The sequence below is a fragment of the Penicillium hordei genome, assembly GCF_028827395.1.
Source record: "Penicillium hordei strain IBT 12815 chromosome Unknown utg000004l_segment0_segment0, whole genome shotgun sequence".
NCBI classification, from domain to species: Eukaryota; Fungi; Ascomycota; class Eurotiomycetes; order Eurotiales; family Aspergillaceae; genus Penicillium; species Penicillium hordei.
In genome coordinates, this window is record NW_026623145.1 from 4,039,584 (window position 1) to 4,056,340 (window position 16,757).

A 16,757-nucleotide genomic window follows, 5' to 3' on the forward strand; every position below is an offset into this window, starting at 1 on the left:
TGTTGAATTGATATGGAGTCCGTTACATACTCGGTTTGAAGTAACTTATATAGATCGTGCCGGGCATTTCTCTGTCCTGCATGAATCTCCTCACATTCTTTTGAATCGATTCCACGTTCATTTTCACGCTCCTTCTTTTGTTTCGTTTTGCATAAGGATGAATATCCTTTCTACGGTCAAGGCTTTGGCCTTGTTACCGTTATTCTGCGATTTAGTGCTGGGCGCTAAAGGCACCAGTGGCACTTGTTCCGAAGACAAGAAGTGTGACACAGGATGTTGTAGCAAAGCAGGCTATTGTGGCTTTGGGCCTAAATTTTGCGGTGATAGCGTTTGTATCTCGAATTGCGACGCTCAGGCAGAGTGTGGAAAATATGCTCCGGTGGTCAATCAAACGTGCCCTTTGAATGTTTGTTGCTCGGAGTTCGGCTTCTGTGGTACCAGTTCAGACTTCTGTGGCAAAGGTTGCCAGAGTGGATGTGATGATGTGAAGCAGCCATCATGCTCGGGGTCCTCTAGCTCTAAGGTCTATGGAGGGTACTTCGAAGCGTGGAATTACGAGCGCGCGTGCGACACAATGACCCCATCAGATATTAATGTCAATCCCTGGACACACATGTTCTATAGCTTTGCTGGTATTGACACGGGCGACTCGACCATCGAGACCATATACGACTTGGACGATATATACATTGAACAAATGAATGACCTCAAAAAGAAGAAACCTTCCTTGAAGACGTTCATTTCCGTTGGTGGCTGGGATCTTGGAGGCGAACCATTCTCAGACATGGTTCGCTTTTCCGGGCTGCGCAAGTCATTTATTGATTCCGTTATATCTTTCATGGATGACCGCGGCTTCGATGGAATTGATATTGACTGGGAATACCCGGCTGCTACAGATCGAGGTAAGCAACTAGCTTTTTTCTTGATTGGCGTGTATATGGGAAAGCGTGCTAATTTTCATGGTAATCGGCAGGTGGTCGTGATGAGGACACGAAAAATTTCGTGACATTTATGAAGGAGCTGAAGGAAGCTTGTGACGGGTCCTATAGCATCACTGCAACCTTGCCTACTTCTTACTGTGAGTTTATATGGCATATTTACATTTTGCAACATATTGCTGACTCCTCTGATAGGGTATCTGAAAGGGTTTGATGTAAGAGGACTGTCAAAATATGTCGACTACTTCAACTTCATGGCATACGATATCCACGGCACCTGGGATGGAAAGACAAAGTGGACAGAGTCAGATATCAACCCCCATACCAACCTCACTGGTAAGAAACATTCCTTTCTAATCAACCAAATCTCTTTACTGACCATATCATATAGAGATCAAGGATGGATTGGATCTCTTGTGGCGCAATGATGTCGATCCTTCCAAGGTGCTGCTTGGTCTTGGATACTATGGGCGCTCGTTCACATTGAAGGATCCTAGCTGTGATACACCAGGATGTGCATTCGACAAGACCGAAGACTCTGCAGGTGGTGGAAAAGCTGGTAAATGCACGAACACAACTGGCATTTTGACCGATTACGAGATCGAGCGGGTCATCAAGCAGTATAATCCTGATGTGACTTATAACGAACAAGCTGCGGTCAACTGGATGACTTGGGATTCAAATCAATGGTATGTTTGCTAAGAGAGGCCGAGGTTCTATAAGCTAATATTACTAGGGTCTCATTTGACAACGCGAAGACATTGAAGCAAAAGGCCGACTTTGCTAATGAGAAGTGCCTCGGGGGCCTTTTCGCATGGTCCATTGAAGAGGGTGGACCTGGCACCACGGCGAACCCCAATGACCTTGACCCCAAAGATACATCCATGACTGGCGCAAGTACAGATGGAAGTGATTCAGGCAGTGGTAACTTCTATGTCGATGGGGACGTCGCCAAACCAAAGGGTTCAAATACTGCAACCGCTATCGCCCCAGTCAATCTGATTGTGGCTCCATCCTCATTGTCTACACCAACCACTATTTCAGTTGGACCTTTAGTGACACCCATCGAAGTTGCCTGGACGACAACCAAGACCGTGACAGTCTCGAATAAACCAACCGTCACAACTACCGTCACTCGCACCATTCAAACAACCACATTCTCGATTCCTTCCATCACTGCCAGCAGCATTCCGTGGTGGAACTGGAATATCACCGGAACTGACGACACCTCAAGTTCCAAGACCCTCTTCCCTAGCTTCTCCCTGGATTCGTTTACATTCAGGAACACTCTGAGCTACCAGCAGACGCAGACGCAGAGTGGCATCAATGGCAGTTACGTGACTATTACAGGCTCTGAGGACCGCACTTTCTTCCCTCCTCCTTGGCCCTGGTCTACAACTTCTTTGCCTGTCGATGTTCCCACGCCAGTGATCACATGGACACAGGGCGGACCTCCAGCGCCTACCTGTACTTCAAACTGTGGCAGTGAGTGTAAATCTTTCTGTGATGCGCCTTGCTTGACGGATTGCGATGATACAGTCTCGAACGACAACTGGAAGGACCCCGAAGACCCTGACCCACCATCACACTCCCGATGCAGCGGCCCAGACTGCAAGGGCGGAAAATGTATTGGGCCTCTTTGTGTTAAGAGAGGCTGCACCGGTACCGATTGCGATGAGTCTACTCATACATGTCTCGGATCAGACTGCCATGTCACCAGCTGCATTGGTACTGATTGCACCGATTCAGGAGAATGTGACGGCGACGACTGTGACACTACCGGATGTGAAGGCGATGACTGTAACGGATCTGGACAGTGCACTGGCCCAGACTGTGTATCTCTTGGCTGCATCGGTGCCGACTGCGATCCCCAGACTGGAGAATGTACCGGGTCTGATTGCAGCAAAGTTAGCTGCTCGGGTTCAAACTGCGATGGGGGCAAATGCACTGGCGATGGATGTGAGTCGGAAGACGATGACTGCGACTCCAAGGAAGCAGATACTTGCACAGAGTACATTTCCTCTTCTATGGTCTCCTCAGGTTACACTACGGAAACATCCACCATGTGTCAAACCATCACCGCCTGTGATGCCAAATCCACCACTACAACATCCACAATCACCTCCAATAGTACCGTGAAGGCTGCGTATCGCTTCTATAGTCGGACTATTGATGATGCTGCTATCACGAGTCAGGCTAGCATCATCGACGACGATTTCTCCTCGCTATATACCACCACCCCCACCACCATCAGCACGTCTAGCACATCAACAGAGGCGACAACGACCACTAGCAACAAATACAAGCCATCCGAGTCCGCAAGTACATGTGGCCACGGCCAGACTATGTGTCATCTTTTCGTCAGCAACCTACATGGGTTCTGTGATGTGGCCAAGAGTTATATCAGAGGCGATGATATCTACGGGTAAGTTCGTTGGTTATTGAGATTATGTTTCATGAATCTAACCCTCTCTTTAATAGAACCACAAGCGGCAAAAAGACCGGAGAATGCTATACTGATGGCAAGCACGCCTCGGGTGGGTGCGGAGTCTTCATCAAGGGCGACGGCTGCGAAGTCAAGGGCACTACCATGCAAGCGTAAGTCTTCTATTATGCCCCGTAATGCTTTACAATACTGATCTCACAATTAAAGTGCCTACGATCACATTTTCGATGACTGCAATCAGGCTTGTGGCCATATGGTCTTTGATAACGGTTGCGAAATGAAGGTTGACTATGTCACCGGCTGTGAAACTGAAAACAACTAGACACATCTTACGTAAATAGCTTCTTAACTGCACTTTAATATTAAATATCACGCTTTCCAAATGTCCACGTTTGAAAATAGTGTAAAATGGGAGAAAACTAAGTCGACATTGGGGTGCAACTAGGGAAACGGAAGTACGTTGACACAACACTCAGTCTCACTACTCCAAGCTCGATTCGTTATCATGCTTCCATCGCGAAATCATGTAGTGAGGGATTGCAATTTGACGTGACTGGCCAGATGGGAATTAACTTCAGCGTTGAGAATGGTCTGCCTGGGTGGAAGAGTGGTTCTTACAACTGGAAAACAGCCTCCCCAAAGACAATCTGGTCCGGTTGCGTGCCTTTCAGCATGCTGGCACAGCGCTCCCTAGAAGGAAAGATGGCTCCCGATTCTCTGCTGCCTCGTTCGACCACTGGCTCAACCATCAAGATACCGGAGGCCTCACTTTCTACGTGTGCAATCTCCACCAAAGGAATCTATTGTGCCGACCCGGGCGATAAGGAACATAACTGTGACTTGAACACCCTGTACGAAGACTTTGACTTTGTGGGGGAGGAAGACAGTTCCCTGATGCGACGGGGGAATATCGAAAAACGAGCAGAGAAGAGACTATCCTACTGCACTGAAAAGGGGAAAAGGGGACAAACCACGACGTTTTCAGGGTTCGGAAAGGGAAATCTTATTAAATTCAGCAACTTCCCCTCTTCGGGCGAGCTGGTGAAGAAATACCCAGACGTGGCCACATACGATGCGGAAGACTCCAAAGACTGTATGAATCTGCGCCTCATGAAGCTTTCACAAACCCCTACAAATCCCACAGACAAAACAGGGCGATCGTACCATAGTGAACATGTTCTGGAGGCCCAAACTGTGCAGAGGTTCTTTAACCACCTTGGGCAGCAATGGTCCAACAAAAGACGGGGCGACCCCAATCCAAATGCTCGCGTGTACCCCGATCCCCAAACGGGTATTGACGGCGATGTGACTTGGTGCGCGTATATGAAACTCTGGTGGGAGGCGCGCTGGAACGCCAATGATAAGTTGGGGAGCCAGTTTCCCGGTAAATATGAACATACTGAGGAGTTCGTTCTCTACGAGAGTGTACTGAACCAGAATGTCAAGCAAGGAGTGAGCGTCGACCATGTTGGTATATTCAGCCCAATTCAGACTAACCGGATGCTATAGTGGTTTTCTGGAGACAATTTTTATCATTCGGACGTTATTGGCAACCATGCAAAACAAGGAGATTGGGATGAATTTTCCAAAGATCTCAAAGTCCACATTCTTGCTTGGCAGTACTACTATGTCCAGGAGATCAAGGACATACTGGTTAAACAAGCCCATAGAATCGAGGCGAAACTGCGCAGTTTGGAAGACGACGAGATACAGGTCAATGTCGGTGGTTTGTATAACAGAGTGTACATTCCACAAGGGTTTGCAGAGCTTTGGAAAGACTGGGTAGAGTCCGAACATCAACGTGCTCAGGTAGAAGTGAGGAAGTTCCTGAAGAAATGGGCCCAGAAGGGCCGCGACCTCAATCGACCGCAACCGAAAGATCAGGAGAAACTGGCGCCTGAGGAGGCAGTGCAGTCAGATCCGGTACTTATCAAACGGTTTGAGTACTACTTGAAGTTTGTCAACGACTTGCATCCATGGAATATTGACTGGAACTGGGGTGACGGCTCTGACGGCGACCCAATGGATACCGACTCTGATGGTGACCCAATGGATACTAGCTAGGTAGCTCGAGCAAGAGAGACTCTTTGAGTGTATCAAGAGCCTCTTATTTCACAGCACTCCAGTGTATCAGAGGAAACTTGCAAGTACCCTCTTGATTCTGTAGTTCTGAGAGGTATAGTTGTGGCGTTGTAGTAAATGTTGCTTTAATATTGGGAATCCGGGTGGCTCAAGCGGTTTCAGAGTTTAATGAGCATTTGACACACTGGAGTACAGGGACTCAGCACCTGGTCAAGATGGTATCTGCCCGCCATGACCCCTTTCTCTTCCGTATATTTTCCTTGTTTCCCCAGCTTTCTCTCTCCCTCCACCGAGACTACTTCTCTGCCCATCGCCTGTTCTCTTCTCTTCTTCGTGCTTCCTTGGTCTGCCATTTCTGCTCGCCCAGCCGTGGGTGCACAGTCCCAAAAAAAACAGTTACCGACCATCTACTCGTGACCTACCAGCCACTTCATTATTTCGCGGTCTTGTAGTCTCATTTCTCAGCCTCCGCACCCTCGCCGTCCCTTCAATTCCGTTGAGTTCGACTATAAGCGTTCTCGACGCCAGCGGACTAAAAAGCTGGAAAGCGACTCTGGCGAGGATGACATTATTGCGGCTATTTCTAACGATTCAGAGCGGGGCGATGCTACATTTGAGACGGACCTGAAATGACTGCTTCGCCCTGGGAGCAAGGTAGCTCCCAGGGGCTTCAGTGCGGTTTCTGGGGGCAAAGAAGCCGCTTCCAGGAGCCAAGTATCCCCCAGGAAGCCCAAAGTAGTTTCTGGGGTCTTGTACCTCCACCTCGGGGAACCAAAGTCATGTTCCTGTTGACAGTCTCATCAACTCCTGGAACCTCAGGTGCGGTTCCTGGGGCTATAGCTTGCCTTTCCAGGAGTCGTTGAATGACTCATATTTGTGCGCAGGTCTGGTAAAGGTACCTTGAACGTAGCATCTATTCCAGGAACGTAGCTGATGGTCCTGGAGATCCGTTAACTCCTGGGAACTCATATGTTGGCCCTGGGAGTCTTTCCACCACAGCATATGTTTATTGCTACTCAAGCTAAGAACACAAGTTAAGCTCAAGGACCTCGAGCAGCAGAGACCTGGCCAAATTGTGCTCCACCAGTTGGATGTCAATGGCAGCGATGAGACCGTACAGGCGCAGGTGGCGTCCATCCTCTGGATTGTTGGGCGCATCGACGTCCTGGTGAACAATGCCGGATATATCCTTGAGGGTGCCGTTGAGGAATGCTCGTGAGTATCATAGTCAATCATCCGAGACCTTTCCCTAGGTCCGCCCTCCGTTCAATACCACTGACTGTTCTCCTTCCTTGGTACAGGGGACCTGAGGCCGAAGCTGTGTTTGCAACCAATGTGTTTGGCCAAATGAGAGTGCTTCGCGCTGTCCTCCCCACTATGCGCAAGCAGAGGTCGGGGGTCGTTGCTAATCTAGGCTCCATCGGCGGATGGTCTGGGACTCCGGCTGCTGGACTGTACTGTGCCACCAAGGCGGCCTTCGCGATCTACACCGAAGCTCTGTGCGGGGAGCTGGCCCCGTTCGGCATAGAGACCACCTGCATTGAGCCGGGATATTTTCGTACCAACTTCCTGAGTAGTGGGCACAAAGTCGTGGCGCAGAACCGATTGGCCGAGCTGGACATAGCCACCGAGTCTACGCGGGCAGGTCTGGCGGCGTACGACCACCACCAGCCAGGGGATCCGGCTAAGGGCGCCCGAGTGATCGTCGAAGCTTTGACCAAGACAGGACGTTGCGAGGGCCGTAAGCTGCCTCCAGGGCTAGCACTAGGCCGGGATGCCGTTGCGGCGATACGTGCAGCATTGGCTCGCAACCAGGATGGACTGGACCAGTGGCAAGATGTTGTCATGACAACGGACCATGACGATGTAGCCAGTTGATTGGGTAGATGTAATTTCACATTCATTTCGGACTTGAGTCTTAATCTCCGTGCACTAAATCCGATTGTGAACATGAATCCCATCAAGCTCGGTCTCTCCTTTGTGCTCCATGTGTGTGCTCTGTACCCCGGTCGTACTCCGGTCCGCTAAACCCTGAATAGCAACAAAGAAATAAACTGGGTCTCCCTGCTATTCCTTAGGTATATCTTAAGATTAAGAATTGAATGTAAAATCGCACATAAACATCTACATATCGCCCGTCCCTTCCGCTAGGATAACCGACACGCACCCCGGAGTTGTTACGTCCCATGGCCATTCTCCTTCGCAATACGGGCTTTGGTCGGACCCCGAGGCTGCTCATCAACAAGCCAACTGGCCTCAACCATCATCGCGCGACCGCAGATGCCGCCATCCACTTGTCCAAGGATGAGCTTGTGCCCGAAGAAGCAGTCTATCTGGTGGACTGGACCGGTCCTACGGACGAGGACAATCCCCGGAACTGGCCATCGTGGCTCAAGGTGCTCGTGCTGTGCAATTTGTTGATAGCCAACCTCAGTTTCTACACGGCGCCGGGAATCTACTCAGCCAAAATTACCTCGATCCAGGAATCCTTGGGTGCCTCTTACGAAGTAAGTCGCCAGCTTACAGTGCGAGTCCTAAACCCCGGTAACTACGAAACAAAGAGACTGATTACATCCTAAACGAGGTAACATAACCTGACAGATAATACGATGAAAAGAAATGGTTTCAATAAAAGTTCATTAGTAGATGGTAAGAATAAGAGGAAAGTCGCCCGAGAGTAATACACACATCCATGGATAATTTGTATTGTTTGGTTAATGATGGGGGCCCATTATGGGCCCCAATGGGCCCTATGGGCTCGGTGGATGGGCCCATAGCCGATTTCGTCCTTTCCTTCTCCATGAAACAAGGTATTTTCCAGAGCACCATACATTTCATAGTAGATCCCCTGTATCGTCCCTTTCTCAGTTGGCTTCATTACAAATTGACATAGAGAACCTCGGGACTAGATAAAATGATAAGGAACAGGTCAGACGGGCGGCCTAGAGATACAGTGGGTTTGTACCCCCGTGCTAGTCTACTAGCGAGTTCCATGAGCCTAGTGGTAATATATCACTAGGTGCAAATAAAACGCAGACATGCAGTTCGCGACATTATTATGGTATGATTGTGGACTAAGCCGATAAGCAGGATAGTTGAGACACAATGAGGGGTTTTCTTTTGTTGGAATTTCGTTCTTTGTTTCTGTGCTCTTTGTGACTCCTTTGCCTCGTCGTTGGTGGTTGTGGGGACGAGCACACCATATCCACAATATCTATGTAGGTGCCAGCTTATTGGACAGGAGATCGCCGACCATGTCTGTAGCCAATCGGGCTCCCGTTCCCACTTCCTCGATTGTCAGGGGTGAATGGTGCTGTGGGGCCTTACTCCCCTATAGAAATAAAGTCTAGATCTCTAATGGTTCGTGCCGACCGACAGAACCAATAGCTATGGGGCAAGGGTCGAGGGTTATAATTGGAGAGATTCTCGAGAGGAATACTCAATATCAATCAGTTGATAAACAAATATATCACTTTGCACTTTTTCTTTAGTTAATTGTATGTATTTAAAGAATAACATATTTATTACCAGCGGTTTATGCATAGAAGTGGTTTTCCCAGGCTGTCGTCCCATTTACATCAAGACCAAGCAATTTTTATCAAGGAAATTATCTAAGCTCATCTGCGGGCCCCGAACCATAAAAGCCTGGTGTTCGAAAAACTGTCGTGGATGCGTCAATTAAACCCGATCTGCGGTGTCTGCATGCAGTGAAGTGCATAAGCGCCGTTGAAGTGCCCTAATCTTGCATTGACACGAACCGGGAATCCTCAACAGACAGATCCAACATATTTAACATACCAAAGCATTCCTTGATACCGTTTACGATACGATACATACATGATGGAGAGTATTCAGCGTAGCCACCCGCATCAAAACACTAAGCCCTTCCTATAGACCACCGATAACGTGTGTTCTGCATACGGTACCCTGATATTTTGCGCATTCTTAACTTTCCTAATACAATAACATTTCAAGCATTCTCTGTCTGGGTACGTACTATACTTTCTTATGTATGATCAGTCGTTAAAAACCTCAAATCTTCAAGGTGATCTATCCACTGGTCGAACCCCACCCCCACTTCTCGGTGTCACGTAATGTAGTCATGAGACATTTATTTCTCTCTTGCATGTAGGCAGCCAGTTAACTGTCTTTGACGATCGAGGCGATGAGTGGCAAGGGAATAGTTAATGCGGATTTTACTAGCTATGCAGACCTCCTAATACTGCGGTTCGTTTCAGTCTTAGATTCGGAAGACAAAAATATGAATCATTAGTCAACTGCGTACGGAGTAGGATATACGGAGTACTCCGTAAAGTCAATCTGATTAACTATGAGCTACGCTTGGATATATAAGAGCAGGATATAGTTTGTCTGAGCATAAATAGCTTTGTGTCATTAATTTGAGCAGCGTCTGCTTTCATTCTAAGCCCTCCAACCCTCCTTCATTTGCAATTTCGTCAATATTGCTATCATGATCATCTTCGGAACTACAGCCTGTTAATCCACCTGATACGGAACCACCATGAAGGTTTCATCTATCCTCACGGTAGCTTTTGCGAGCGCCGCATCTGCTATCCATTATGGCATCTATTCAGTCTCGGAAAATAATTGGCTGATGTAGAACTCCAATAATAACTACCTGAGCTTCGATATCATTATCAACAGGCCTACGAAATGGACTATGCTCAAACCAAAATTAAGGCGTCATCTTTCGAAGCGTTGCTACTGATGACTACATCAATTGCAATAACCCGATCGCATGTCAGCGTTCTACGGAGTCCGTGGTCTATATGATGGATGTCGCAAAAGAGGATGAGACATCGGGGAATACCTCGGGTCACACCTTCATCATCCGAGATGCAGCGCGTGACTGCGTCTGGACCGTCTTTTCTCATGCCATGGATTGTGGTATGGCTGTGGTGGGTGCGGAGACACAGCAGTTTAAAACCTTCAAGATCTGATGATTAACTCTTTCCCAATATTTGGTGGTACATATTATCATGCGAACCGCATATATGATCACTGGCTATAGACTTTCGACGAATACTATAGTAACCGGATGTCAGGTCTAGAAATGATATGGAATAACACCATCTCCCCAGAACTGAGGTGATTGAAGGACTTGTAAACACCTTAGGCAAATTTTTGCTGGGTATAGCTGGTTGTTAGCGAACTTGTGTTGTTGAATCTGCTTGTTGAGTTGTAGAGGGGAGAATAATATTTAGTCTATTATTCTAGTGAAGATGTTGAATGTAAAGGTTTGGTTGATTACTAGATACTTTCTTAAGTTGAAGTAGAACACTTTTAGTATTCGCTATATCTACTACTTCTAACCCGTTGTAAAGTGGCTACTAACTATAAATGTATACTCGCAATAAATAAGATGGTATATCACATTGGAATGGACGTGTTGTAGCTAATACCTCAAGGAAAACTTCTGGGCGGTAATACGGCCAAGGCTCCTTACCATTAGTTATTGCCTTGACGCAGGTGTAAGTGGCCACAAAGGCTGTTGGATACCCGATGTTTGTTTGGGACATCATATCGGACATAGCCCGCCTAAGTAGCTAGATTAGCTCTCACTTCTCTCTTTCCCTCTCTCCCTCGTCGTCTAGCTCTAAGTTTATAAATCCCACTAGACAGTCTTCTCTGTGGGAATTCCTTAGTAGCGTGATTCTGTGAAATAATTCCCTAATACTATCTTGAAATTGCAAGAGAACATTCAACATTCCACTCTCGTCATACATATCCTCAACAATGAGGTCTTTACTCATGCATATTTCTACAGATTTGCTGCCATTCATTCGCGCTGCATTGTGGAGTAGAATGATAAATAATTAGCAATCACTGATCTATGATCTAGATATATCACACTTTCGTACGAAGTACATTGCCAGCTTGGGCGAGAAGGGGCGCTACTGCATGCACGCAACAATCTCTTTTTTGTGGCAGTAATACCAATACCATCAATTTCTAGTACACGTTACACCTTTTTATGCATTTAATTGTCCTTGAAATAATACCATGCCAAGTATTGGATTATTGGTGGCGTGCATGCATTGGCGTCCCTTCCCGCCCGATATGGCCAGGCAGTGTATGTGTACGTAAGACATGCATACAGGCAGGTCCACACATGATCTAGAGATGCAACTCTAGACTTCGCATGCCAGAGATCGGTCATTCTGCGACGGCCCGATCGAGAATGTGCGCTAATATGCGTTACTAAACTTTCTTCTGCTGCATCTGAGCAGCCAGTCAACCGTCTTCGACTGAGGACACGATAAGTGGCAATGGAATGCAGGTTTTCACTAGCGTTTGCTTCCTGTCCACTATATCGCTAACTTTTGTCCATATTACCGTAGACCCTGGGAGTAATGCGACATATGTACTCTGTACTCCGTATTGGGGATATGTTTTGTTTGAGCATAAATACCCTAGACAACCCGTCCACAAGAGCTTACTTCAACCATCATTTGCTTTCATCCCAATTTCCACAATCCTTCGTCTGAGAATTCATCAATATTCTCTCACGATCATACTCGGAATTTCAGCTTGTTGACCCCCGTTATCTCAAAACACCATGAAGGTTTCAACCATCCTCACGGCAGCCTTTGCGAGCGCTGCATCTGCCGCTCAGTATGGCATTTATGCAGTCGGCTCAGAGGCTTCGGTTGTACTGTTCCCTAATGATCCCACGGTGAAAGTGCATCAATGGGCAGGGGAGAGCAAATGGAGAGGAGACTTGGGGAATCCAAGTACTACCTTCCAGAGCATTCCGAGTGATAATTATATCTCTTGTGTCGGGAATGTGTGTGAGGCCACTAAGTTGCCTACATCCTTTATCGTGGAACTACACGGGGAACCTAACCCCGAATTTGACACCTGGGCCCACAACTATACCATCCGAGAGGAAGGGACGAATCTCGTCTGGACTATTGTTGGTGATCATCTTGAATGTTCCGAACCTGTTGTTAGCGACAACCAGCTGTTTAGATTCAGCGAGAGTTGATGATTGACTCTTTCCGACTTGGGTGGTACGTATTTTTGGTAATGACTATACGCACCGCGATTTTGCTAATGGCACCACGCTAATCCCATTATAGGTACTGTCACTCTTGTGTGGAGGCAGATCAAGAGAAATAGGGGGAGACGGGGGGATCAACATAGGGCCAATCCTAGATTTACCATGTGGTTGGGGAGGTTTCGGGGGCTGAAGTTTTTACTAAGGCGATACCATAGAAAATGGCACTCGTATTGAAAACTGACTGCCAAGAGTGACCCTTCCTATAATAGGATTAGCGTGGTGCCATTAGGAAAATCACGGTGCCTATAGTCATTACCCTATTTTGATACAAACTGTCGAATACAAAGTCCGGATACATAGTAGATACGACTATATAAGCGACGAGAGATAGACTAGTAGAAGAAGGGTTAGACTTTAGATTTTGCCGATTTAGTAATAAGCGCCGAAACTAGATACTCTAAGATCCTAATCTATATAGCTTAAGGCTAATAGAGCTAGACGCTACTCAGGACGAGTAAAATAAGTATCTCTAGAAGAATCTCTACTCTATATATAAGAAATTAGGATACTATATAAGAAATAGTACTACCTATAGACGATACATAAAGAACTATAAGCGATCTAAGAAGGAAAGGTAACTACTAATATAGGTACTATTGTCGAATACCAAGTCCGAATGCATGGTAGAAACCAGGTATTATACCGGAAACATCATATGACATTGGGTACCAAACATACCATATAAAAGTGCATATTACAGTTAGTCATCTCTAGACCTTGCCAACTCCCACATTTACTCCCGTGGGAGTAGTCTCATAGGACCATATAGGAGTCCCATATGGTCCCACGGGAGTGCCAAGCAGCGGGACCAATATACTAGTCCTGTCCCGTGGGAGCTTGGCGGGACTCCTATAGGACTATAAACAGTGCAAACATATAGAAAAACGTGACTTATACAAGTTATGTAGTAAATCCCTTCGATAATTAAATAATTTACCTGATTACTTAGTAACTTTATGTAGCCGAAATAGGAAATCCTTGGCAAAATTATACTAGCGTGGGACTATATAGGAGTCCTATCACCCCCGTGGGACTCCCATGGGAGTGACGGGGTAATGGGACCAAAAAATTTTGGTCCCGTGGGAGTTAGCAAGGTCTAGTCATCAATGTCCGCACAGATTGTTGAAATAGCGGGTTTTGTCATTTTAGTTAGTTAGAGTCTTCAACATTGGTCATCTATACCATACATTGTTCGTATACCAGATTTCTGTCATATCCGTTTACCCCTCTCTCCGGTTACCCTAGTACTCCTAGTCTATCGGCGGCAGCCCGTTAGTACGGCGGGGCTAGTCTACGTCCCGTTTCCTATACCCCTCTAGCGTCGAAGGTAGGTTATAGGGCACTATAACAATAGGCTCGCTGTAGCCTTATAGATCTATATAGAGCGCTAGCGCGAAGTAGACCCTAGAGGGTCTTAGCTACCTCTAGACTAGCTCTATTCTAGGTTCCGCTCCGGCGAAGTTAAAAGACACTATCTGTACCGTAATACCGATATACGGTTAAAAGTAAAAGCTAAAGTGTAAGCTAAAATATAGACTAATATATAAGTACTAGTACTCCCTTAAGATCCCTTATAAGAGCCTCTTCTAAAATAAGGGCTTCTGAGATCACAAGCCGGTCACTACTCCGGCCTTTTACCCATTAAGCCAAAGATTCATAGCCAATTTGATTTATAGAACTCAGTTCAACTGTAGTGGTATATATATAGGTGTCCCCATACTATGTAATCATAGAGGTGGAAGATAGAGGGTATATTCTATATAGTCATTATATGTTAATTTCTTATATATAGGTTAGGATTGGGTTTATAGGTCTTATGGGTTCTATTGGCTATAAGAATAGGCTGATTCCGCACTCTTTACAAATTGGCGTCTATATATATACTCTCTAGGAGAGATCCCGGCTCGGCAGTTGGATGAAGCGCCTTCATAGTCATACACAACTACTTGGACTACAACAGGTTAATTGAAATTTGATTGATTGATTGATTGATTGATTGATTATCCAGAAACACTCCGCTTCGGGACGTCACCCTTGAAGTCTCTCTTTTCGGGTTACTTTCGCAATGATGCTTTGACAACATTACCAGCCTCGAACACCTCTTCGATCTCTTCAAGGGTTCGGCCTTTGGTCTCGGGTAGAGTAAAGAACATTGCAAGATATTCGACGAAATGGAAAACCACTACCGATAATTATGAGAGATCAGCCCGTAACATTGGGGGATAGTGAATTTCAACTTACAGAAGATTGTGTACATCTTCCACCCGATAGTGTCCATGCCAACTGGCGTAGCGTACTACACTAGGTCAGCATCATTTCCCAAGCATAAGACTTGACAAGAATTTTGTTTCTCTCACCATGTTGATAAACGATGCGCCGCCGGATACCAGGCCTTGAAAGGCAAGTCCCTTGGCGCGAACACTCGTCGGAAGAATTTCCGCAGGGTACAGGGCCTGGAGCGTCGTCCAACAGAAGGAATAAATAATACCGTAGAGGAAAATGCAGGCAATAAATCCATAGCCCATGCTCTGCGTGATGTGGTCTGCATTAAATGACGCAATCACGTTGATTGGGATGTAGACCAGGCCGGTCAGGAATGTCCCCCAAAGGAACAGGGTACGACGACCCAGCTGTTCAACAAAGAAGCTCCCGACAATGCCACTCACAAAACCAAAGACGATGTTCAGAGCATTCAGAAGAAGCTGTTTGTGTGAGTCTGTAATTCCTGCATTTTGCAACATGACAGGCATATAGTAACTGATCACAGACCCTCCGACGAACTGTGAGAAGACACAAACCAAAAATATTATCCAGAGTCGATACCACATGGCCCTGCCGATAAACAGAGCCCGGAAGTCCCACCATATGTGATTTCCGGATTCAATCTCCTGGCGGAGCTGTTCTTCGATTTCGACGCACTCAAATGCAACCAAGGCTGAATGAGGATCGCCGGCGCCATGATACTTGATCAGCACAGCACGCGCTTCATCCTTCTTATCCTTCGACCACAACCACCGAGGGCTTTCGGGCAGCATATATGCAGTTAGGAGAACGATCCCCGCTGGTACAATTTGGACCAGGACTGGAATGCGCCATGACCAGTTTGTGGATAAGAAGCCGGTCCCGTAGGCAATCCACGTGCAAGCTAACTCGATGAGTATTAATCACAGGAAATAATAAAAGACCAGTCGCAACCAGTTCGCAACTCACCTAAAGCTCCTGAGTAGTACCCCACCACGTTATATAGACCACCAAGAGCGCCGCGCCACTGCGGCAAAACAACTTCCACTAGGTACGTCGGCCCAGCAGTATTCGAGATCGAGACGCCGAATCCAATTAGGAACCGACCGCCCATGAACTGGCCAACATTGCTGGCTGTAGCTTCCAAGACCGCGCCCAAAATGACGAAGAACGAGCCGATGCACATTCCAAATCGCCGGCCGAGAATATCCGAGGCCGGAGCCGCTGCAACCGCTCCAACCAGATTTCCAATTGCGTAAATAGCAAACAAGATGCCAGTACCGCCTCCATCCATCTTCGTTCCAAATTGGTGGTGGAATGGTTTCATTGCGTTAAGGGACGACATCAAGGTTCCGTCAAACCCATTCATCGTGCAGTCTATTCTCATCAGCAATGGGATCTCTCTCTCTCTCAATAGCTCCGCATGTATCTCTGGATTCCTTACTCAGGGTTGTGATAGCGATAACTCCGTATAGACGAAAAGCTGTCCATGACCATCCAGAGAGCCTCTCTTGCACAAGGACATCGTTAACATTAGCGGTTAATACAGCGCTGTCTTCGACATGGCCAGAGCTTGCTATTATCGCCAGATCTTTCTCGTTCTTTGTGGTCTCCATGGTTGTGACAAGATTCACAGGCTTCGTGTAAATAGCGAAGGCAGAGCTTCTCAGGTGCTTACAGCTAAGAAGATCTTTTTGCGGGGAGAGGATTGTGTGGGGAATTTAATAAACGTGCTATATAGTCTCCGGATGGTGTTCTCCGCCTCTTTCATCCCAATTCAGTTTTCCGGAGAATGTGGCGAAATGGCGTTGTATATGTTGGGGTTATGTGGTTGCGAACCAATCATCGCAGGCGCTATGCTGTTTTCCACACGGAAGAAAACCGGACTTTAATAAAAAATTCATAGCCTCGGGATGCCGTTCTCCGCTCCTCCCATCCAAATTCGGTTTTCTGGGGAGTGTGGGGA

The 16,757-nt window shown here is 46.9% G+C and overlaps 5 protein-coding genes across 5 annotated transcripts; 4 read left to right on the top strand and 1 right to left on the bottom strand.

Annotated features, from left to right (window-relative positions):
* Positions 1-574: 574 nt before the first annotated feature.
* On the top strand, positions 575-5,448 carry N7537_008694 (uncharacterized protein; the record flags this gene model as incomplete). The annotated part of the gene is made up of 9 exons (XM_056899748.1): positions 575-902; positions 974-1,078; positions 1,134-1,274; positions 1,330-1,627; positions 1,675-3,363; positions 3,420-3,536; positions 3,592-3,686; positions 3,830-4,836; positions 4,894-5,448. 9 exons carry the CDS (start codon positions 575-577, stop codon positions 5,446-5,448), a joined length of 4,335 nt encoding a protein of 1,444 aa, XP_056751824.1.
* Positions 5,449-6,466: 1,018 nt separating this feature from the next.
* On the top strand, positions 6,467-7,344 carry N7537_008695 (uncharacterized protein; the record flags this gene model as incomplete). The annotated part of the gene is made up of 2 exons (XM_056899749.1): positions 6,467-6,681; positions 6,768-7,344. Coding segments are annotated over 2 exons (792 nt in total), but the record flags the coding sequence as incomplete, so codon positions are not given.
* A 308-nt stretch (positions 7,345-7,652) lies between these two features.
* On the top strand, positions 7,653-8,045 carry N7537_008696 (caffeine resistance protein; the record flags this gene model as incomplete). Its single annotated transcript, XM_056899750.1, has 1 exon — positions 7,653-8,045. The coding sequence occupies one exon, from the start codon at positions 7,653-7,655 to the stop codon at positions 8,043-8,045; it is 393 nt and encodes a 130-aa protein (XP_056751826.1).
* A 4,001-nt stretch (positions 8,046-12,046) lies between these two features.
* N7537_008697 (uncharacterized protein) lies at positions 12,047-12,475 on the top strand (the record flags this gene model as incomplete). Its single annotated transcript, XM_056899751.1, has 1 exon — positions 12,047-12,475. The coding sequence occupies one exon, from the start codon at positions 12,047-12,049 to the stop codon at positions 12,473-12,475; it is 429 nt and encodes a 142-aa protein (XP_056751827.1).
* Positions 12,476-14,604: 2,129 nt separating this feature from the next.
* On the bottom strand, positions 14,605-16,407 carry N7537_008698 (uncharacterized protein; the record flags this gene model as incomplete). Its single annotated transcript, XM_056899752.1, has 5 exons — positions 14,605-14,732; positions 14,792-14,846; positions 14,908-15,695; positions 15,761-16,168; positions 16,236-16,407. The coding sequence occupies 5 exons, from the start codon at positions 16,405-16,407 to the stop codon at positions 14,605-14,607; spliced, it is 1,551 nt and encodes a 516-aa protein (XP_056751828.1).
* Between the last annotated feature and the right edge of the window lie 350 nt (positions 16,408-16,757).